At 40.3% G+C, this 24,911-nt stretch overlaps 1 protein-coding gene across 7 annotated transcripts in view; it reads right to left on the bottom strand.

Moving 5' to 3' along the window:
* FAM168B (family with sequence similarity 168 member B) overlaps positions 1–24,911 on the bottom strand; it is a 54,767-nt gene that overhangs the window by 9,632 nt on the left and 20,224 nt on the right. For 2 of the 7 annotated variants that reach the window (XM_023741374.1, XM_004387044.2), the window contains exon 3: positions 18,847–18,927. The exons of 1 other annotated variant lie outside the window; for it this stretch is intronic. In XM_023741374.1, coding sequence (XP_023597142.1) covers positions 18,847–18,927 — 81 coding nt within the window. Of the gene's footprint in view, positions 1–18,846; positions 18,928–20,033; positions 20,209–20,884; positions 20,976–21,376; positions 21,463–24,911 lie in introns of all 7 variants that reach the window. 4 more of the 7 variants (XM_023741377.1, XM_023741378.1, XM_023741376.1 and 1 more) reach the window with 4 other exon arrangements.

The following is a 24,911-nucleotide window of genomic DNA, read 5'->3' as shown; positions in this document are numbered from 1 at the left end:
ATTCTTCTTCTTCAGTAGTGCTTTACTTATTCGGGGCTTCTTCCCTTTCCATATAAAGTTAATGATTAGTTTTTCCATGTCTTTGAAGAATGTTGCTGGTATTTGGATCGGGATTGCGTTGTATAGTACGTATATCTTTTAATACCACAATTCCACTTCTAGAAATTTGTCTTAAATAAGCATAGATATGTACAAAGACTTAACTGTAAGCATGTTCATTCCATGTGGTTTAGTACAGCAAAAACAAAAGGAGAAACTTTTCAAACACCATGAGACTGGCTAAACACCCTATAGTTAAAAAGAATTCCAGGTCAAGAGAGTAGGCTGAATACAAACATCTGCTTATGATCGCACCTAAAAGTATACAAAAATGACAATAAAACAGATTTAAAAAAAAATAACAAAGAAAGCCACACACAGCAAAAGCAGGAGAGAAGACAGCATTCTGGAACCTAAAAAGCAGAGGTGGGAACTAATTCAGCATACTCAAGAAGGCTGCTCCTCAGCTAGCAGGAGGCGAGTCGAGCAGCAATTTAGACCATGGGCGCCCCTCCCCAAAGGCCTAGAAACTGTTGGCACTTTCATCCAGATGTTGATGGAGCTCTGATTTGGAAGAATGGCTGGGACAGTCCACCTAGGGAGCAGTGAGGTGCCTGGATCCTCATCCTGACCCCACACAAGGCGGATGCCCTTCCATACCCCGACGGAGACCAGAGATTTATTCTGCTGGGGGGTAAAAAAGAAGGTCTCTGGACAGCTATGTGCAGAGCAGCTTTATTCATAAAAAACCAAAAACTGGAACTAGCCCAAATGTCCACCAGATGAACAGATAAACTGTGGTATATGATATAATACTCAGCAATAAAAAAGAATAAAGTGTGTATACCTAAAAGACTTGAAAGCAGAAACTCAAAAAGAGATGTGAACACCAATGTTCACTGCAGCACTATTCACAATAGCCAAAAGGAGGAAACAACCTAAACGTCCAACAACAAATGAATAGATAAACAAAACATGGTATGTACATACAATGGAATACTACTCAGCCAGTAGGAAAAATGAGTCTTGATACATGCTACAATACAAATGGAGCTGGAATACATTATGCTGAGTGAAATCAATCAATCATAAAAGGACAAACACTGTATGACCTCACTTATATAAAAAAAACAAGAAAAGACAAATGCACAGACAACAAAGTTTGTTAGTGGTTACCAGGGGTGGGAGGGAACGGGAAGGGGGAGGTTAGCGGTGACAGACATATCACACTGATAAAGGGTAGGTTGTGTCTTAGTCATCTTAGTGCTGCTCCAACAGATATACCACAAGTGGATGGTTTTAACAAAGAGAAGTTTATTCTCTCACAGTCCAGTAGGCTACAAGTCCAAATTCAGGGCATCAGCTCCAGGGGAATGCTTTCTCCATCAGCTACGGAGGAAGGTCCATGTCATCAACCTTCCCTTGGTCTGGGAGATTCTCTGCGCAGGAACCTCAGGTCCAAAGGACGCGCTCTGCTCCCAGCACTGCTTTCTTGGTGGTATGAGGTTCCTATGTGCCTCTGCTCACTTCTCTCTTTTATATCTCAAAAGAGATTGCATTAAGACACTATCTAATCTTGTCAACCTCATCAGTATACCCTCATCACAGTGACAGAATTCACAACACATAAGGAGATCACATGTAATCTCATCATAGTGATAGAGTTTACAACACATAAGGAAATCACATCAGATAACACGATCATACAATACTGGGAAATCATGACCTAGCCAAGTTGCTACACACATTTTTGGGAGGACACAATCCAATCCATGACAGGTTGTACAGCCAATTACTATAATCGCTGACAATAAGTTGTACACCTGTCAAAAGTTGTAGAATAGATATTTTACAACAACAACAACAAAGAGTAGCTAGTGAGGCTACTTATGTATAACCAAAAACTTCATGGGATTTGGTTTCTTGGTTTGGAGGTTTGGTATGATGGTTTCATAGGACATCCCAGTTAACTGGCCTGGTAACATGTTTAGTGCCTCTGTTCTACCTCCTAGTTCAATGCATAGTACCTGGGGTCTTAAAAGCTTGCAAGTAGCCATCCAAGGCACAACTGGTCTCTACTGGGGAGCAAAAGAGGAAGAAGGAGAGTCAGGAATAGCAGGAGGATACAGAATGTGTGGCTAATTGCCTTCATGAGCAACTGCCTCCTTTGCTGTGAGATCAGAACTGGATGGTGCTCAGCTACCATTACTGAACATTTTGATCAAAGTTTCCACACAAGAATTCTGATCAAAAGGGGGAAAATGCAGAACAGAATTAAAAATTCTCTTGGACTCCAGACTCTTGTAGTCATGAAGATTGGATGAATCCCTGAAACTACTGCCCTGAGATAATCTTTAAACCTTAAACCAAACATATTTTCTGAAGTCTTCTTAAAACCACACAACAGTTTAACTAGTAAAGAATGTCTGCCTTGAGCATTATGCTCTTGTAAGAACTATCTATATGGGATCAAACTGACAATAGCAACTTGAAAGATTAAACAGAAACCTTAAAAACCAAAAAAACCAAACTCGCTGCCATCAAGTTGATTCCAACTCATAGCGACCTTATAGGACAGAACAGAACTGCTCCATAGTTTCCAAGGAGCGCCTGGTGGATTCAAACTGCCGACCTTTTGGTTAGCAGCTGAACTCTTATTAACCACTACGTCACCAGGGTTTCCACAGGAATCTTAGGAGACAGTAAAATTATGTTAATGGGGGAGGAACAACTCAGAAAAGGAGGGTGAGAATGGTTACACAACTTAAAGAATGTAATCAATGTCAATTTATGGTACATGCAGAAACTGTTGAATTGGTATATGTTTTGCTGTGTATATTCTCAACAACAAAATAAATAAAATTATATATATAAAGAACACAGCAAAACACGGATACATTTCAAAAACATCATATTAACCAAAAAAAAAAAAAAAAGACAGACACAAGAATACATGCTGCATGAGTCCACTGATGAAAATCCATGAAAGAAGAATCTAATCTACAGTGAAAAAAAGTAAATCAGTGATTGTCAGGGGTCAGAGAGGCACAAGGGAATCTTTAAGCAAAATGGAAATCTTTGACTATTACACATCTGTATACATTTTTCCAAACGCATCAAATTATACACTTAAAAAGGGTGATTTTTAGCACATTTAAGTTATACCTCAAGGCTTCACAAAAATGAACGGCTGGCAAAATAAAAGACTGAACATATAAATGTTGGTGGAAATGTAGAGCAATGAAACACTTGAAACCCTGTCCATGAGAGAGTAAAACAGTGCGATGACATTGTAAAACTGCTAGACAGTTTGTCATAGTTACTTTCTACATGACCCAGCAATTTCACTGCTAAAATTCCCTAGAAAAATAAAAAGTATATGTCCACAACAGGATCTGTAAAAAATGTCCATCGGTTTTACTCATGATAGCCAAAAAATGGAAAATAATCCAAATGTTTATCAGTGGAAAAGTGGATACATTGTGATACATACAATGAAACACTACTTAGTAATAAAAAGGAAGAAATGAATACATGCAACAAACAGCATGACTGAATCTCAAGTCATAACATGGACTAAAGAAGCCAGACACAGAAGAATAACAAACAGTGTGGATTTCACTTAAAAAATATCTAACAACAGGTAAAACTTATCTATGTTGATATAAATCAGAAAGTGGGTGGGGAGGGAGTTTGATGTGAAGAAACAGGAAGGAACGTTTCTGGGAAGATAAAAACATTCCATGCTTTGTTTGGGATAGTGGTTGCAGGAGTATATACGACTGTCAAAACTCAACTAACTACAAAAATCGGTTTGGTTCCTTTACACTAAACACTAACAAGGAGTATTCTGAAAAGGAAATCAAGAAAACAGTATCATTTACAATAACCCCAAAATGATAAAATACTTAGCAATTAACCTAATCAGGGACATAAAAGACTTACACAATGAAAATTATAAAAACAGTACTACAAGAGACTAAAAGAAACCTACATGAATGGAAGGACATTCTGTGCTCATGGATTAGAAGACTTAATATTGTGAAAATGTCAATACTACCTAAAGCAATCTGCGAATACAATGCAATCTCGATACAAATCCCAACAACATTCTTTACTGAAACGGAAAAACTAATGACCAATTTTATATGGAAAACAAAGAGGCCCTGAATAGCCAAAGCAATATTCAAGAACAAAGTAGGAGGCCTCACACTCCCTGATATCAAAACACACTGTACAGCCACAGTAATCAAAACAGCCTAGTACTGGTTCAATGATAAGCATATATGCCAGTGGAACAGAACTGAGAACCCAGAAATAAATCCATCCATTTATGGACAACTGATTTTTGACAAGGGGTCAAAGCCCATTCAATGGGGAAGAAACAGTCTCTTTGAATAAATAGTGCTGGCAAAACTGGATATCCACTTGCAGAAAAATGAAACAGAACCTGTATCTCACACCATACACAAAAAACTCAAAATGGATCACAGACTTAAATGTCAAACCTAAACCTATGAAGTTCCTGTAAGCAGGCAGGCAGAAAACTATGGAACCTAATCTTTTTTAAAAAATACGCTAACAAACATAACTGCAAATGCACCAATAGCAGAAGACAAATTACATAATCGGGACCTCATAAAAATGAAATACTTATGCTCACCAAAAGAATTTATCAAAGAGTAAAAAAAAGACTGTGAAAAAATCTTCGGAAACAACACATCCTATAAAGGTCTGTCTTAGTTACCTAGTGCTGCTACAACAGAAATAACCACAAGTAGATGGCTCTAACAAACAGAAATTTATTTTTCTCACAGTATAGAAGTCTTGAAGTCCAAATAAAGGGTGCTGGCTCTACCAGAAGGCTTTCTCTGTGAACTCTTGGGGAAGGTCCTCCTCTCTTCTGAGCTTCTGCTCCTAGTCAATCTTCCTGTGGCTTGGCATCTCTCTTCCCCCATCTCTGCTTCTCTCTTGGGTGGTTTAATCACTTTCAGATCTCAAAATTGATTGACTCAAGATACACCCTACACTAATCCTGCCTCATTAACATAACAAAGATAACCCATTCCCAAATGGGATTATAACCACAGGCATGTTGTTGCTGTTAGGTGCCATCAAGTCAGTTCCAACTCACAGTGACCCAACAGGATAGAACACAACTGCCCAACAGAGTTTCCAAGGAGCAGCCGGTGGATTCGAACTGCCAACCTTTTGGTTAGCAGGCAAGCTCTTAACCACTACGCCACCAGGGTTCCACCACAGGTACAGAGGTTAGGATTTACAACACGTATTTTTTGGGGACACAATTCAATCCATTAATATTCCACCCTTTGGCCCAAATAAATTAATCTCAATGCCACATGCAAAACACATTCACCCCATCACATCATCCTAAAAGTCTTAAATCAGCTCCAAGTTTAAAATCTTATCTTCTAAATCATCTAAATCAAATATGGGTGATCTAAATCAAATACGGGTGAGATTTTAGGTATATTCCATTCTGGGGAAAATTCCGCTACATCTGTGAACCTGTGAAATCTAGAATACAACTTATCTGCTTCCAAAGTACTATGATAGAATGGGCACAAGGTAGACATTTCCATTACAAAGAAACTGGAGGGAAAGAAGGGACAACAGGCACCAAGCAAGTCCAAAACCCCACAGAACAAACTACATTAACTCTCAAGGCTGGAAAATAATCCTCTCTTCTCTGAGACCATCTGGGCAATGGCCCCACCCTCCAGATTCTGGGTGTTGGCTACACTCTCTGGATTCTGGGTGGAAGCCCCTTGGCCCAAGGCTTCAGCTCTACCTTCCAGGTCCACTAGGATGGCAAACTCTGCTCCCTTGGCTTTGGGAGGCCCCAATCTTCTAGCCCCTCTGAGTAGCAACCCCACCACATGGTCACAGCAGGCCCCATTCTCCTGCTCCTTGGGCATGGCAGCCCCATGCCGTTAACTTTGGACAGCAGCTCCCTCCCCCTGGCACTGGTGAATGGCAGCGACACACTCCAGAACCAAGTTGGTGAATATCTGTCTCTTCGAAACCAAGGAGGTGAGGCCCTACCCTGTGAAACCCAGCAGGCTGTGGTGGTTCCACCTTTTGAAATCAAGGCAGCCCTGCTTCACGTGCTCCTTCCAACAGTTCTGATCTCCAAGTTGCTCCAGGGATGGTCCTTTTCTTGGAGAACAACAGATGTAGCTCCCACGGCCTCTCCCGTGGCTGCTTCCTGCCCGCGGCATTCCATTTCCTTTCATTCTTTCTCTGTCCCTTTTAGTCTAAGCTGATGGGTTTTCTGCTGTGGTAGTTGGTTAGATCCATCAGTCACAGGCTTAATCTCTTTAACAAAAGATTGTATAGCCACTTCCTTGGTGAAAATTCTAGGACACCTGTCCTTAGTTTGTACAACAAATATTCCAAATCTTCAAGTTCTGTTTTCATTTTGCACAGTTCATTTTTACGTCCATCTCTTTCCTCTCACATTTTACTATAAGTGGCAAGGAGAAACCACATGGCCCCTTTAAGATCTTTACAGACATCTTACCAGCCAGATATCCAGGTTCATCACTTACAAGTTCTACCTTCCATCAAACATTTGAAAATAATTAGGTAAGTTCTTTGCTACTGCATAAAAAGCATGGTCCTTGCTCCACTGTCCAATCATATGTTCATTTTCTTTTAAAGCCTCAACAGAAGCACATCTTATGTCCACATTTCTAGCAACGTTCTGTTGCTGGCACAACATATTATCTCTAAGATGACAGAGACTTCCTTCTGAGCACTCACCAGAACTGCCTTTGACATCCATACTTCTACCAACAGTGTCTTCAAAGCAATCTAGGATTTTACTATCAGTCACCGTAAAACTCTTCCAGCCTCTACTCATTATCCAATTCCAAAACCACTTCCACACTGTAGGTGTTTGTTAGAGCAGCACTCCACTCCCAGTACCAAATTCATCTTACTTATCTAGTGCTGCTATAACAGAAATACAAGTGGATGGCTTTAATAAACAAATTTATTTTTTCATAGTTTAGGAGGCTAGACCTCTGAATTCAGGGTGCCAGCTAAAGGGAAGACTTTCTCTCTCTGTCAGCTCTGGGGGAAAATCCTTGTCTCTTCTGAGCATCTGCTCCTGGACAATCATCATGTGGCTTGGCATCTCTCTTCCCCCATCTCTGCTTCTCTTGCTAGCTTGTTTAATCTCTTTTATATCTCAAAAGAGACTGACTCAAGATACATCCTACACCAATCCTGTCTCATTAAACTAACAAAAACAACTCATTCCCAAATGGGATTATAACCAAAGGCATAGAGGCCAGGATTTACAACACATATTTTGGGGGACACAATTCAATCCATAACTCATCTCTAAAATAAATAGAAAATTTCAACAACTCAACAACAAAATGACAAACAACTCAATTATAAAATGGGCAAAGGACATGAACAGACACTTGACCGAAGAGGATATTCCAACAGCCAACAAACACATGAAAAGATGCTCATGATTATTAACCATTAGAAAGGTACAATTCAAAACTACAATGAGATACCATCTCACCCCTGCTATAATGGTGCTGGGAAAAAAAAAAAAGGTAACGGCAAACGTTGGCAAGGATATGGGAAGACTGGAACCCTTCTCCACTGCTGATGGGACTGTAAAATGGTACAACCACTACGTAAAACGGTATGGAGCTTCCTTAAAAAAAAAACAGGAATTGAAATACCTTATGATCTAGCAATCCCATCCCAGGTATATAACCTACAGATCTAATAAAAGAGACACGAACAGACATATGCACACCTATGTTCATTGCAGCATTATCCACAACAGCAAAAAAATGAAAACAGTCCAAGTACCCTTGAACAGATGAATGGATGAGCAAAATGTGGCACATACGTATAACGGAATACTACGCAACTACGCAACCATAAAGGACAATGATTAGTCCGCGAAACATATTATAACATGGACGTATCTGGAAGACATAATGCTAAGTGAAATAAGTCAATCACATACGGACAAATATGGTATGATCCTACTTTTATAAGAAGACAAAAATATATACACAGAGACCAATGTTCATTGGTGGTTACCAGGGATGGGTACAAGGGGAGGGGGAATCACTCCCTGGATCGTGGATACTTCTTATTTTTGGTGATGGGAAAAGTAGCATCGGATGTGGGTGTAATGAGCACAGCTTCACCAAAGCAAACAATGCCACTAAGAAGCTTATCAGAGAAAGAGATGTCTGTACTAAGAATATGACGTATATAACTTGGCAACAACACCAATAACCAAAAAATGAGTGTAAGGTACATATGTATAGTACAGACATATAGCACAGGTGTGTACATACGTGTGCAAAAACAGAAGTAAACCTACTTGTCATTTATCAACTATCATGTTATCCAACATTTCGCATTTATGACAATAGTAAAATATCCACTATCCGACTATTTTGCGCATTAACAATATGTCTGGCAAGAGTTACGCTGTCAGTGATGGTTAAGGTTATGTGTCAACTTTCCTGGGATATGATTCTCAGTGATTTGGCTGTTATGTAATGATGTAATTTGGCAGTTATGTAATAATGTAGTCATCCTCCATTTTGTGATCTGATGTAGTCATCCTTCATTTTCACATAATGCCAATTTTCGCATAACGACCTGGCTAACCACGTCAATAAGTGAGGAGTGGGTGTATTTCTATGTGCATGTACATACAGATAAGTATGTGCACACATATATATTTATAGAGGACATAGTTACACATACTTCTCAGACATGACCAAACACCTTGTTAGATTGATTTTCTCGATGTGAAGGCTTTAGGACATTAAGTCTCATGGGACAATTCAGTCAACTGGCATAATATAGCTCATGAAGTTCATGTTCTGCATCCTAGTGAGGTGAGTAGCATCTGGGGTCTTAAAAGCAAGAGAGCAGCCTTCTAGGACACAACTATTGGTCTCTATTCATCAGTAGCAAAAGAGAAAGAAGGAAAGCAAAGTCTCAGAGAAGAAACTAGTCTACAGGGCTAATAGCCTACATAAGCCACTGCTTCACCTACCCTGAGACCAGAAGAACCTAGACACCTGTCAACCATTACGTACCATTCAGGACAGGGCCACAATAGATGGATCCTGACAGAACAGGAGAAAAATGCAGACAAGAATTCAAATTCTTAAATAAGGACACACTTACTGGACTAGTTGAGACTAGAGGACTTCCTGAGACTACTGCCCTCAGATACTCTTTAAATCCAGAACCAAAACTATCCCTTAAGGTCACCTTTTAGTGAAATAACAGATTCGCACACAAAATAAAGGATATTACCCATGAGTACAATGCTCCATTAAAAAAACCATCCACATGAGACCAAAAGACCAACAATTACTCTAAAGCAAAGATGTGAAGATAAGGGCGCAGGGAAACTAGAGCACTGAAAACAACTAGAACACAAAGAGAAAGCTGACACGTTGTGAAAAATGTAACTAATGTCACTGAACAATCTGTACAGAAATTGGCAGATGGGAACCTAATTTGCTGTGTAAACTGTCACCAAAAACACAATAAAATATGATGAGGGAAAAAAAAATTACATACCTTTATATGTGCTGAGCAGGAGAAAGATGTGGCTGTCTGCTTCTGTAAAGATTTACAGCCTTGGAAACCCTATGGGGCAGTTCTATTCTCGACAGCAATGGGGTTTATATGTGCTGAAAGGAGCCTGGGTGCCTCAAGTGGTTTGCAACCTAAAGGTTCATGGTTCAAACCCAGCCCAAACACTCTGCGAAAGGCCTGGCAACCTCCTTCTGTAAATACTGTTGTTGTTGTTGGGTGCCATCAAGTCGATTCTGCCTCATAGCGACTCCACGTGACAGAGCAGAACTGACCCATAGGGTTTTCTTAGCTGTAAACATAACAGAAGCAGACTGCCAGGTCTTTCTCCCACAGAGCCACTGGATGGCTTCAAACCTCCAACTTTTCAGTTAGCAGCCAAGCGATTAACTGTTGCACCAAAAGGGCTCCTCTGCATAAAGATTACTGCCAAGAAAACTCTATGGAGCAGTTCTACTCTGTAGCACACGGGGCTACCATGAATGTGACAGCAGCTACCAACATTTGCTGATAGGGAATAATCTCCAACACACAGTGTGAAATGTAAAAAACAATGTGCAGAAATGTATATACTGTTTCCTTTTGTGGAAAGATAGAAAGATAGGTATACATACAAATAGTTTGCAAAAAAACATTCTGAAAGATCTCTAAGAAAGAGAAGGATAGAGGTATAGTCAAAAAAGGGAGCTACATTCTGGTGTGTATTTTCTTACACTACTGGAATTCTTTAAACAATGTACATGTATTTTGTTTTTAATTTAAATGAGAGTGAATTCCCAGGAAATTTACCAGTCTTAAGTGGCCTTTTTTAAAAAAAATCACAAGAAATGTACTCTTTCTCCAAGGGGCCAGTTCAGTCTTGCGAAGCTGTTCTGCCTTACCATCACCACGTGGCAACCCCATGTGCATCACAGCAGAACTGTGCCCCACAGGGTTTTTCAACGGTGATTTTTCAGAAGTAATCACCAAGCCTTTCTTCCCAGGCACCTCTGGGTGAACTTGAATCACCAACCTTTCAGTTAGCAGCCTAGCACTTAATCATCTGCACAACCTAGGGTCTCCAATTTATAGATGGCCACTGCTAAATGTGACTCCCACTCCTTACCTTAAACTCAGTTTCCTTCCCATCATTCCCACTGGTCTAAAGTAAGAGATCTCCCCAGGAGTCACTAAACTGATGTCTGACCATAATGTTAACAATTGGTTTTGTTACAAAACTGTCATGTAATCAAAATATTCAGCGAACTGCCCTCTATGTGTCACATTCTGAGAATAGATGCTAGACTTAAACTTGAGAATCACATTCAATATTTCAGATGCTAGCTAGTTTTTACATGGTTAAAAGCCCATTGTTGCAGCCACTGTGTCATTCTTCTTTTTCACTGACCCTCTACTTTATTTGCCAAGCATGATGTCCTTCTCCAGGGACTGGTCACTCCTGATAACAGGCCCAAAGTACATAACACAAAGTCTCACAATACTCACTTCTAAGAAGCATTCTGGCTGTACTTCTTCCAAGACAGATGTGTTCGTTCTTCTGGCAGTGCACAGTACACTTAATATTCTTTGTCAATGCCCTAATTTGAAAGTATTGATTCTTCTTCAGTCTTCCTTAGTCGTTCTCCAGCTTTCATATGCATACAAAGTGATTGAAAACACCATGGCTTGGGTCAAGTGCCCCTTAATCTTCAAGGTGACAGCTTTGCTTTTTAACACTTTAAAGAGGTCTTTTGCAGCAGATTTGCCCAACGCAATACGTCATTTAACTCTTGACTGCTGCTTCCATGGGCATTGATTGTGGATCCAAGTAAAATGAAATCCTTTACAACTTCAATATTTTCTCCATTTATCCTGATGTTGCATATTGGTCCAGCAGTAAAGATTTTTATTTTTTTTATGTTGAGGTGTAACCCATACTGAAGGCTGTAGTCTTTGATCTTCATCAGTAAGTGCTTCAAGTTCTCTTCACACTTCCAGCGTTGCATCTTTTTGTTGAAACATCTCAACTGATACTGTCAACTGCTGGAGGCTTTTTTTTTTTTTTTACCAATGCCTTCAGCGCCGCTTGGACTTCTTCCTTCACTACCATCGATTCTTGATCATACGCTACCTCCTGAAACAGTTGAACGTCAACCAATTCTTTTTGCTACAGTGACTGTGTGTATTCCTACCATCTTCTTTTGATGTTTTCTAGGTTGTTCAATATTTTGCCCATAGAATCCTTCAATGTTGCAACTCAATGCTTGAATCTTTTCTTCAGTTCTCCCAGCTTGAAAAATGCCGAGTGTGTTCTTTCCTTTTAGTTTCCTAATTCCAGGTCTTTGCACATTTCATTGTAATACAGGTAGTCCCCAACTTACGACGAACCACACTTACGACCATCTGTTTTTTTTTTATTTTTGGTGCGTGTACACCTATTATCACAACATACACTACATACATACAATGTTGCAGCACATTAGTTTGCTGATATTATCATTCTCAGATGCTCATTTGCAGATGTTCAATTTTATGATTCACTACTCGAAACAATGTCGTATAGCAGCCTGTTGCCTGGTCTACAATGAAGCTGGTGTTGGTGCTGGGAGTCGCAATAGATAGAAGGCTGAACAAGTTTCAACTCTAACGATATATGACAAAGGAACTGCAAACACACCTGACAGCCTCTACAACTTTGATGCCAACTTCATTGTACACCAGGCCTACAGCGTGACCTTATTCAGCATTTCATACTGTAAGAATCACCAGCTGTTAATCTGAAATGAGCTATTCGACTTAGGACAGAACCGATTTATGACACAGTTGTTGGAACGGAACCCCATCTTAAGTCAGAGACTACCTGTATTTTACTTTGTCTTCTCAAGCCACCCTTTGCAATCTTCAGATCAGCTCTTTGACTTCATAATTTCTTCATTCATTTTAGCTACTCTATGTTCAAGTGCAAGTTTCAGTCTCTCCTAACATCTATTTTGGTCATGTCTTTCTTTCCTGTCTTTTTAATGACCTTTTGCTTTCTTTATGTATGATGTCCTTGATGTCTTCCCACAACTCTTCTGGTCTTTGATCATTAGTGTTCAATGCATCAAACCTATTCTTGAGACGGTCTCTAAATTCAGGTGGGATATACTCAAGGTCGTACTTTGGTTCTCGTGGACTTGTTCTAATTTTCTTCAGCTTCACCTTGAACTTGCATATGAGCAACTGATGGTCTGTTTCCTAGCTGGTCCCTGACCTTGTACTGACTGATGATACTGAGCTTTTCCATCACTTCTTTCCACAGATATAGTTGATTTGATTCCTGTGCATTCCATCCGGTGAGGTCCATGTGTATAGTCACTGTTTACGTTGTTGAAAAAGGGTACTTCCAATGACTAAGTCGTTGGTCTTGCAAAATTGTATCATGGGATCTCCACGTTGTTTCTATAACCAAGGCCATATTCTCCAACTATTAATCCTTCTTTGTTTCCAACTTTCACATTCCAATCACCAATAATTATCAATGCATCTTGACTGCACGTTTCATCAATTTCAGACTGCAGAAGTTGGTAAAAATTTTCAATCTTTTCATCTCTGGCATTAGTGATTGGCGTGTAAATTTGAATAATAGTCATATTAACTAGTCTTCCTTGTAGATGTATGGATATTATCCTATCGCTGACCGCGTTGTGCTTCCAGACAGATCCTGGAATGTTCTTTTTGATGATGAATGTGACGTCATTCCTCTTCAGTCTGTCATTCCTGGCATAGCAGGCCATATGATTTTCTGATTCAAAATGGCTAATACCAGTCCATTTCAGCTCACTAATGCCTAGGATATCGATCTTTATGCATTCCATTTCATTTTTAACAACTTCCAATTTTCCCAGTTTCATACTTTGTACATTCCACGTTCTGATTATTAATGGATGTTTGCAGCTGTTTCTTCTCATTTTGAGTCGTGCCACATCAGCAAATGAAGGTCCTGAAAGCTATACTCCAGCCACAGCATTACAGTTGACTCTCCTTTGAGGTGGCAGGTCTTCCGCAGTCGTACTGAGTGCCTTCCAACCTGGGGGGCTCATCTTCCGGCACTGTATCAGACAATGTTCCGCTGCTATCTATAAGGTTTTCACTGGCCAATTTTACTCTCCCCCACCGGAAGCAGACTGCCAGGATCTTCTTCCTGGTCTTAGTCTAGAAGCTCCACTGAAACCTGTTCACCATGGCTGATCCTGTTGGTATTTGAAAAACTGCTGGCATAGCTTCCAGCATCACAGCAACATGCAAGCCAAGCCACCACAGTACAACAAACTGACAGACAAAAGTTCTTTGCTCACAATCAACGACAGGTCAAACTATGGTGCCTTTCTTTTCTTCTGAAGGAGCCCTACTGCTGAGGAAGTCCCTCCAACTGCCCTAGGTCTCGTGATCATCTGAGATGTCCTTTACAACACCTGCCTCCAATGTAGGCTCTGCTGAAGATAAAGAGATGACTCCAAGAAGCCACCAAATGTGTACATCTGTTAGAATGCAATGAACACTTAAAATCTGTGCAATTCCAACTTGTACAAGGAAAGGTCATGGAAGCTCCACAGACCACATCCAAACTCCCTGAGGGACCAAACTGCTGGGCAGAGGGCTGTGGCGGACCATGGTCTCAGGGAACATCTAGATCAACTGGCATAACATAGTTTATAAAGACAATGTTCTACATTCTACCTTGGTGAGTAGCATCTGGGGTCTTATAAGCCTGTGAGCAGCCATCTAAGATACTCCACTGGTCTCATCCCTTCAGGAGCAAGGGAGAATGAAGAAAACAAGATACAAGGGAAAGATCAGTCCAAAGGACTAATGGACCATAACTACCACGGCCTCAACCAGACTGAGTTCAGTATAACTAGATAGTGCCAGCTATACCACTAACTGCTCTGACAGGGATCACAACAGAAGATCCCAGACAGAGCTGGAGAAAAATGTAGAACAAAATTCTAACTCACAAAAGAAGACAAGACTTACTGGCCTGACAGAGACTGGAGAAACCTTGATAGTATGGCCCCGGACACCCTTTTAGCTCAGTAATGAAAAGTCACTCCCGAGATTCACCCTTTAGCCAAAGATTAGACAGCCCCATAAAACAAAATGAGACTAACGGGGCACAACAGCCCAGAGACACAGACTAGAAAGCAGAGGAGGGGACAGGAAAGCTGGTAAAAGGGAACCCAAGGTCAAGAAGGGAGAGTGCTGACATGTCATGGGGTTGTTAACCAATGTCATAAAACAATATGTGTACTGTTTAATGAGAAAAGACTTGCTCTGTAAACGTTCATCTAAAATACAATAAAAGAAGAGAAAGAAAAAAAAGCTTTGAGCTGGAATTAAATTCTGTGAGGATCTTGAATTAAAAGCATAGTATTTAAAAAAAAATTTGCACAATTCATTTATATAAACAATAAAAAAAAAATACACAAATATTAATGATACGCTGTATCTATGCATTTTACAAATACCAAAAATGAAATTAAAAAACATTCCCAAGAGTGATACAGTCAGGATTTAAGACCACATCTGTATAACTCCACAGTCCAAGCTGTTTTCAATATATTGTTCTGATTCCAAAAAAAAGAGGACAGCCCACCCTGGCTGCACGTGTAATTGGCCTACCACGCCTGTTCAAAGGACAAAATGAATGACATCCTTCTACATTTCCAGAGTAATGGATCTTTCAGCAAAAGATGTGACATGTCATTCCATGGTGCTCTGAACACTCTACGTCACACGTGGAGGTGGAGCTGAGAAATAAGCAGTGTTCGGATCACAAAAATTGCTAAAAGAGCCCAACACCACGTACACAGCACCTACACTACAGATCAGCTTTATCTTAGTATTTTCTACAAATCTGGTGGTAAGAGAACCCAAACGCAGATCAAGAAAGCAGCAGGAGTGAAGACAAATGATCTCTGTTCTGTATTTTTACTCATGATGACTTTGGCTTGCTCATCAGATAAAGGGAAAGGTCCACTGAAAAGGGAGATTAAAAAAATTCAAGGTATGAAAACACAGACGGGATCCCAGAAAAAGATAGGGCATGGTAGTGGGCCCAGACTCAGATTAGGTGGCTAAAAGCACTTAGAGGACATCTGCAGAAACTATGCAGTATCTTATTTTTCATACACAAATTTCACATAAAAATCTCTATTCTTAGCTTCTCCTAAGAAATTACATCATTGGGCAATGATGGGCCAGCACTCTTGCAGCCAGCAACTGTCTGTAGCACCCCCCCCAACCCCCAACCCCGCCATACACACTTTTAAATAAGGGGTGCACACTAGGCAGCCAGAGTTGTCACCAGTCTCTTTACTCCCATCTCTCTGCCCCAGCTTTTAGGTCTGAGGTACAATTTGAAAGCAATCTTGGAAAAGTGGCAAAAAAGGACTCTTCTCCTCTGGGAAAGGAGAGAAGTAAAAGAAGACGGATGGTACCTGCAGACAGGCTGACCCACAGAAGGCCCCAGGGAGGAAGCTGTTAGACAGCAGCACCCAACCTCCAGACACCACCTTCCTCTTCAGGGGAGCGCTGCAAACTTTTAGCAACAAGGACAGCTTTGCCAGCCTCAAGTAAGCTTTAAGCCCTTTGTTTTCCTTTTTTTAAGAATAAAAAAGAGTTGGAAATTTTTAGTATATTTTTACATTTAGTTGTACTTCATAAAGAAAATGAGTAAAGGTGGGCTACTTTTGAAAATTCTACAACAGTGACTTTTATTTTACGGTGGTCTGCAAAAAATGAATTTTGATGTATTCTAGGCACCAAAATTTATAAAGAAATGGGTCACAGACCTAAATATAAAACCTAAAACTATAAAACTTCTAAAAAAAAAAATCTATGTGACTCTGGATTAATCAAAGATTTCATAAACGTGAAACCAAAAGCATGATCCACAAAAGTACAAAATGATAAACTGGAACTCATACTTAAAAAATTTCTTCTCTTTGAAAGACGCTGTTAAAAGAGAATGAAAAAAGCTATACATAGACTAGGAGAAAATATTTGCAAATTATGTATTTGATAAAGGACTTGTATCCAAATTATATAAAACCTCTCAAAACTCAGTAATAAAACAAAACAACCCAATAATTGACATATAGTAAAAGATGTGAACGGAAAACATGCAAAGAGCAAATAAGTACACGAAAAGCTGTTCAACATTACCAGTCATCAGGAAAATGGAAATTAAAACCACAATGAGATACCACCATACACTAGGATGGCTAAAGACTGACCATACCAAGTGTTGACAATGATATGGAGGAAATGGAACTCTCATGCACTATTGCTGGAAATGTAAAATGGTACAATCACTTTGGAAGACAGCTTGGCAGCTTCTTATAAAGCCCAACATACACTTAACTGAAAGAACCAGCCATTCCACTCCTTTGTATTTACTCAAGAAAAATGAAAACACATGTCCATAAAAAGATGTGTATACAAATATTCATAGCAGCTTTATTTATAACAGCGAAAAACTACAAACAACCCAACTTGTTCATCAACTGGCAAACTGTCGTACATCCTTACAATGAAATCAATGGAACACCCAATAATAAAAATGAGTAAACTACTGATATATACTACAACACGGGTAAATGTCAAAATAATTATGCTGAGTGAAAAAAGCCAGTTTAAAAAAAAAGAAAAAGCTTACAGTCTATATAATTCCATTTATATAAAATTTTAGAAAACATAAACTAATCTGCAGAACAGAAAGCAGATCAGTGAATGACCTGAAAACTTCTGAGGATGGATATGTTCACTCTCTAAACTGCAGTGATGGTTGTATATATATCAAAACTTATCAAACAGTACACTTTAAATATGTGCAGTTTACTATATGTCATTCATACCTCAATAAAGCTGTTAAAAAAAAAAAAAAGTTGAACAAGGTGAGACATTTTACAAAGGAGATGAGTGGCGCAATGTAGACGTTAAAGGATCAAATGAGTAATAGCATAACAAGTATTAGTATAAAAGAACCTCCCAGAGAAGGGATGTTTCATAATGGACCCCAAAAGACAGGCAAGAAGTAATAGGTACTAGTCCAGGTAGGAGAGAAAACATGTGAATAAAGGCTAGGCAAGAACACAAACTCCATTTAGGAGAGAACAAACAGGCCAATGCGGCAAAGACCTAGGGATTTAAAGTCAAGACTCCTGGCTTAACTGTCTTATACTCAATGGGAAATCATTTAGAAAACTTTGAACATTACCTGCGCAGGCAGCATGAACCTGAGGAAATAAAACCCGAAGTAGGATAAACCAGGTAAAAGTTTTTCTCTGGCTATAAGCTGAAGGCTAAACAAAGGTGGTCGCTGTGAAAACAGAAAAGGGTCACAGAAAGCAGAATTCTGTGATTAGTAAAACAGGAAGAATGCAGGAAAAGGACACTTGTTATCTCCTCTTCTGTCAGAATAGTTATGTAGAGCTAGGTGTTCTGAGGGATGAAGAACTGCCCTGCAGTCCCATGAAGGTAGAGGGTAAGGTACTTCCCGGAGAGGCCAACCCAAGTGTTCAAGTCAGAGCGGGGCCGCCACTGCTGCACCAGAGCCATAAAATCCCAGTGATTAAAAGCCGGAATGAACCAACACAGTACAGGCTCACAGGAGGAAAACTCCACTACAAGTGACCATGAACAGATTCAGAGGCCCTAATCAAGTCCACTTTCAATCTTAACCCTAATATCTAACATCTAAGAATATTCTCATTCACCTTAGACAGAAAACAAGGCTTTAAAAAAAAAAAAATTCACTACAAAAAAAGATCAAATGACTAATCACAACCAAAGTGCTAAAGTACTGGAGAGAAATCAGAAATCTAAAAACGTTAACATAGTAATTTCCCCTACTAATATGGCAATTAACACGGTTTGATGGACAGATGTTCTAGAACAACTGTGTAACCACCTGGTGATAAGAACAAAGGTTTGTGTTATGGACAGACATCCACCAGAAATACCAAGAACTAAAGGTTTCCATGCAATGAGAATTAAGCTCGTACTGTACTTATCAACAAGGCTAATTTTATGAACCCAGAAATCCAACCCCGAATTCTAATTCTATAACCACTCTTCTCAAAATCCACCCACTACATGTTCTCACATAGCTGCACATACAAAGCATTTTTGTTAGCCAGTACAAACTGGCTTGCATACCTGTTTGGAAGGTAGGATTTGCTCCAGGGTACATGTTAGGAGAATAGGCAGGAGCTGCTGCATAGCCCATGGGGAAACCAGCTGAAGAAAAACAAACACAAAACAATCTGATATCATGAAACACAGTAGTAACATGATTTACAATCAGGGTTCCCACAGGTCCACTCATTTTTACCTTCTTCAACCAAACTTCACAGACTGACTCACGAAGACCCCACAGCATTATCTGTGCCAGAAAGATGTACTTCCTCGGAATTTCAATGGATCAAAATCACAATTCTATCTTTTAAACCTATGATTAAATGCCTACAACCTTCTACAACTGGAAAATTCAGCAGAAGCTGAGATATAAGCCCACTGTCAGAGTAGCAAAATCATAATCACAACACACACACACACACATACACAAAAGCTGAAGTCAGAAAGCCCCAACAGTTACGGCAGTTTTATTCCACATTCTAATCACATACCTTTAACACTGAGCAAGAGTAGTAAGAGTGCTCAGAGCATCGTGTACTAGGTCCTGTTAGTCTAGCAAGGTCTGAAGGTGGTACCCTTCATCTGCTTTCACTCTAACAAGTACGAAAATCAGGAGTCAAATCTAACTTGGACTCAAGACTGTTTTGCCTGCTATCGTTAATGAAAAATTTAATTCATTCTCACTAAATGCAAAAAAGTACCCAACGTTATTGTACACTTTCACTTAGAAGCTAATGACCCCAACTCACGGTGACCCATGTGTATCAGAGTAGAACTTTGTTCCATAGGGTTTTCAAAGGAAAGGCATTGTTTAAAACTTCTAATTTCATTTCAGGCTTCTTCCTATGCTACCAATGCCCAATTTCTCCAAGTCAGGATGGCCAGTAATAAGCCCAGACTGTAAATGTCATTGACTTCAGTCTCTGACTGAGGAGCTCTAATGGCACCATAAGCACACAGGAACTGGAAAAAACAAATCTCACAATCCACTTATTTGAAGAAATTCTTAAGCAATATGATCTTTATTAATACAAATAAGTATTTCTTAATCCTTAATAAGACTAAACTCAACCACTAATAACTGATAACATGAACACAACAGAAACATTAAATATGTAGTGCTATAGCTAAAATCCTGCCATCAGGTGTCCACTAGTAGCAGGGGCTTTAGCCATGTGTTTAAAAACACCTGGGAGGCAGGCACTCACCTTCTGCCTGGACTGCTCTGGTTCACAATTTAGGACATGTCACTCATGCGGACAATCAGGGGCTTTATCCATATCCAGGACACAGAGCCAATGATGACCCAGGCTCACTAGTCTTAACTACTGTCATTAACTAGTTGTGAGAAGCTATAACTTCTCTATTCCTCTCTTATTTCATCTGTAAAGAAAGAAGTTGAAGTAGAACAGCAGTCTTCAAGAATAACTGAATAATAGTGTTAAGGAGACTCAGAGGATGGTGTCTCCTAGGACACTTGGACCAGGACATTCAAGGCAGTAAACTGACCCCTGAAGGGACTGTGGTGGTAACAGTAACCAAAGTGAGGAAACCATAAACACAAGGTGAAAACTTGGGGCAAGTTCTGAGTGAAATTCCAAAGGTAATATCTTTGTGAATCTAGATTTTTAAAGGTTCTGAATAAAGTTCCTTACATGAATTCCTTACGTGGGTCACCAACACAGTCTGGAAGCGATGCTGCCCTGCAGGTTTCATGGAACTCCTCATCTCAGGGCAGGAGTCTTTGGCCCCACTAATCCCCAGGAATCCCTACTTGGAAGTGCCCAGTTCTCACCTCTTACATAAATCCACTGCTTCAGAGTTGCTTTCCCGTCTCAAAACTGATCCTCCTCTACCTCAGCAAAAGCTATTATGGGTTTCCCTCCTGGACTATCACTTTCCCATTTGCCCTCTCTCATTAGCAGAGCACAACCTGTGGTGGTCAAATGTTTATCAAGTTCAGTCATCGTGGATATCAAGGACAACTTCAACTTGAAACAGACCTAGAATGGCCATTTTAAAGAGCAGGTCAGTGGTTTTCAATCTGTGTTCTACTGACCCTGCGAGATTCTTTAGAGGGTCCAACTGTGGGCAACTCTGGAGCCTGTCCTCAATTCACCCACAGGAGCTGCTGTGATATATCTTAGATACTGCAGATCCACATAGAATTAAAAAAAAAAAAAACATTTCATTGTTAAAAAAAAGTTTAAAAGGCTACTGACCTAGACCATATCCTGTAGGCTACTGCCACAATCCCCACAAAATCCATATTTCCTCATCTCTCTCCATAAACTCCATCTGTAAATTGTCATGGGGAATCATCTGCTTCTGTACTTGTTTTGTTAGTTTGCTTGGTCCTTCCTATCCTAACCTTCTACACGTGACAAGTGTTTTCAATAGCACAATGAACCACCAGCAAACGGTCGGGGGGGGGGGGGGTCAAAGTCCCTCACTCTCTCTAGGACCTCCTCTGCTCCTTCCCTGCCCCCATCCCACCAGCCACCTTTTTCCCACTCCCATTACCTTGATGCAGAGCCTCAGCATGGCTTACCTCACTATCTTTAGTCCAGTGGTTGCCACCTTGGCTGCACAAAACCCCCACAGCTTTGAAAAGACTCCTGCCCAGGATGCACCTCCCTGCAACATTCCATTTAACTGGTCTTGAGTGGAATACCAGAATTTTTTTACTTAATCTCTCCAGATCATTCTAATCTGCAGGGTTCCAATGAACAGGGTTGAGAACCACTGTTTCTTCCTATTCCTGTCCATCTTTCTCACTACAGCAATGCCTTCCTATGAATACCCTTCACAGAAGATACGATGGGCTGTTTCATTTAGTATCTTCTCTCTATTCCTTTATGGCATGGAGAGACTAAAGCTAAAAATGATACTACCCAGACTCCCCTATAGCACAGGTTTGGGACTGATTCCAAATTCTAATCACTTATATGAGACTCTGATCACTTCATGGAAGTAAAATAAAAACTTCAAAACAGCAAAAAATACCATAAGCTAAATTAAAGATAAACTAGGAGAAAATACTTGCAAATTACTTTGACACTGGGTTAATATTCTCATAATACATAACTGTTAAAAAAAAAAAAAAAGAACGAAAACCCAATAGGGGAAAAAAAAAAAAAATCATGGAGAGAGAGAACTGAAGACTACAACTACAGTGATACCACTTCTAACATCATACTAGCGAAGTCCAAAAGCTTGACAACACACTTTGGTTGGCAAGGCTGTTGTTAAACCGCATTCTCACACACCTGTGGGTAGGAGTACAATACAAATCCTAAGGAAAGGAATTCGGCAATATCTTAAAAACTGGATATGCATTTACTCTCACCTAGCAACCCCACCTCTAAGAATCCACCCTGAAGATAATTTCCACAAACACAATCAACATAAGGCTATTCACTGCAGCATTACTTAATGGCAAAATACTTCACATAACCCAAGACTGGCTAAATAAACTATGGAACCCCCCCAAAAATGGAACATTGTGCAACAGTATTATGTAAAAAGGAACAAGGTAAACCTCTGTGAACTGATATAAAGTGATTCCTAGAATACACTGAGCTGCCCAAGCAAAGTGCACAATACCGCCTGCATTTCCTTCCAGAAAGAGTTATGCCGTAAGGAGTCTGTGGGCTAAGTCTCCAGTAGCAGTGCCTTTTGGATCTACTGCTGTCTAAGACAGGCCTTCTCTAACTGGCCATCCTAGCCCCCAAGCTCCCCAATGGCAGTAGTGCATCACAGTCTGAGGCACCCCCTATCCAATTCTGCTTCACAAGTGTTGTGTCCCAGAGTTTGCATCTCTAACTCCATCTCAGTGCCTGCTACCTTTTGGGCACTTGTCAATTCTGGGCCTGGGCAAGAGGCTGAGAGTGCAGGCTCTCCCTGGGCAGAAGGGACAAAGAGACAGAGGGTTTTGGTGGCCTTGCAGGGATGTAGTGACGGAACATCTAAGGAGCTTCAAAAACAGCTGAAGTCCCTTTAAGACGTTTACCAAATTCCAAAGTTACCCTAGTAGAAAGCTAAAAAGCTAAACTGAAAATCAGTGAAATGCAAAACGAAATTTTTCACACTCCCTTGCTGCCAAAGAGACAAAGATTAGCGTCTGGGACCCACTAAAGGGATAGGTCCTGGTCAGCAAGCCAGGCTCAGAGAAGCCCTGCACTCTAGGATGAGGGCAAAACAAGCTCAGCTCCTGAGTGCACTGAGGAGCTCAATTATCACTCTATCTTGATTAGCAAAGGAACACATCAACTGGACCACTGGCAATTTTTAATACGACATATATGATGTTCAATCAAAAACACGAGGCATACCAGTACAGGACATGACCGAAAAAAGAAAAAGACAAACTGACAACAGAATCATACCCATAAGTGATCCATATACTGGAGTCAGCCAACAAAGTCTTCAAAATTACTATTGAGTTGTGTGTTGGAGAAAACAGAAGATGAAGAAGATAGATGAAAAGACTCAACGAGCAGAAGGCAGCATTAATGAAATGAGAGTAGACCACTACAAAATATCTATATTAAAGCTCGCAGAGAGAAAAAATAGAAAATACCAAAAAGGGCACAAAAGACATGAGGGACAGAATGAAAGCGTCTAATATGCTTGTAAATCAGTCCCAGAAGAGAAGAAAGAATGGAGCAGAAAAAAATATTTGAAGTTCTATTGCTATTCAATCCACAGAGTCAAGGAGCCCTGTAAATGCTAAGCAAGATAAAGAAAATCACATCTAGTCACATCAGAATAAAACAAGCTATTTTAAAAGCAGTAGAGGGTAGGGAAGGAGACATATCACTTTTTTATTTTTTTAATTGTACTTCAGGTGAAGGCTTACATAACAAATAGTTTCTCATGAAACGGTAGTACACATATTGTTTTATGACACTGGTTAACAACCCCACAACATGTCAACCCTCTCTTCTCGACTTTTTTTTATTTTTTGGTGAAAATATACATAGCCAAAGATACACCATTTCAAAAATTTCTACACGCACAGTTCAGTGACATCGACTACGCTTTTCCAATTGTGCTATTCTCAATTTAGGTGAAGGCTTACAGAACAAAATAGTTTTCTCATTTAAACAGTTAGTACACATGTTGCCCTATGACAATGGTTAACAACCTCACAATCCATCAACACTATCCTTACTCAACCTTGGGGTCCATATCACCAGCTTTCCTGTCCCCTTCTGCCTTCTGGCCCTTGTCCCTGGACCGCTGTGCCTCATTAGTCCCATCTGGTTTTATGGGGCTGTCCACTCCCCAGCTGAACGGTGAACCTCAGAAATGACTTCACCACTGAGCTAAAAGGGTGTCTGGGGGCCATACTCTCGGGGTTTCTCCAGTCTCCTTTAGGCCAGTACATCTAGTCTTTTTTTTGTGAGTTAGAATTTTGCTCTACACCTTCTCCAGCTGTATCCAGAACCCTCTGTTGTGATCCTGGTCAGAGCCGTCAGTGGTGGTAGCCGGGTACCATTTAGCTGTACTGGACTCAGTCTGGTGGAGGCCTTGGTAGCTGTGGTCCATTAGTCCTTAGGACTAACCTTTTCCTTGTATCCTGTTCTCTTCATTCTCCCTTGCTCCCAAAGGGATGAGACCAGTGGAGTATCTTAGACGGCTGCTCAGAGGCTTTCAAGACCCCAGACGCTACTCACCAAGGTAGAATGTACAACACGGTCTTTATAAACTGTGTTATGCCAATTGAGCTAGATATTCCCCGAGACCATGGTCCCCACAGCCTTCTGCCCAGCAATTCAGTCCCTCAGGGAGTTTGGATGTGTCTATGGCACTTCCATGACCTTTCCTTGTACAAGCTGTGCTGGTTTCCCCCGTATTGTGTACTGTCTCACCCTTCACCCAAGATACCACATCTATTGCTGCCTATTTAGTATTTCCCCCCCACCCCTCCCATCCCTGGTAACCAACAAAGATTGTTACATTTTGTGCGTGAACTTTTTCATGGGTTTTTACAATAGAGGCCTCATACAATATTTGTCCTTTTGTGATTGACTTATTTCACTCAGCATAATGTCCTCCAGTTTCATCCATGTTATGAGATG

Source organism: Trichechus manatus, unplaced genomic scaffold (assembly GCF_000243295.1).
Source record: "Trichechus manatus latirostris isolate Lorelei unplaced genomic scaffold, TriManLat1.0 scaffold00179, whole genome shotgun sequence".
Lineage (NCBI taxonomy): Eukaryota > Metazoa > Chordata > Mammalia > Sirenia > Trichechidae > Trichechus > Trichechus manatus.
This window is presented reverse-complemented; position numbering and strand designations above follow the sequence as displayed.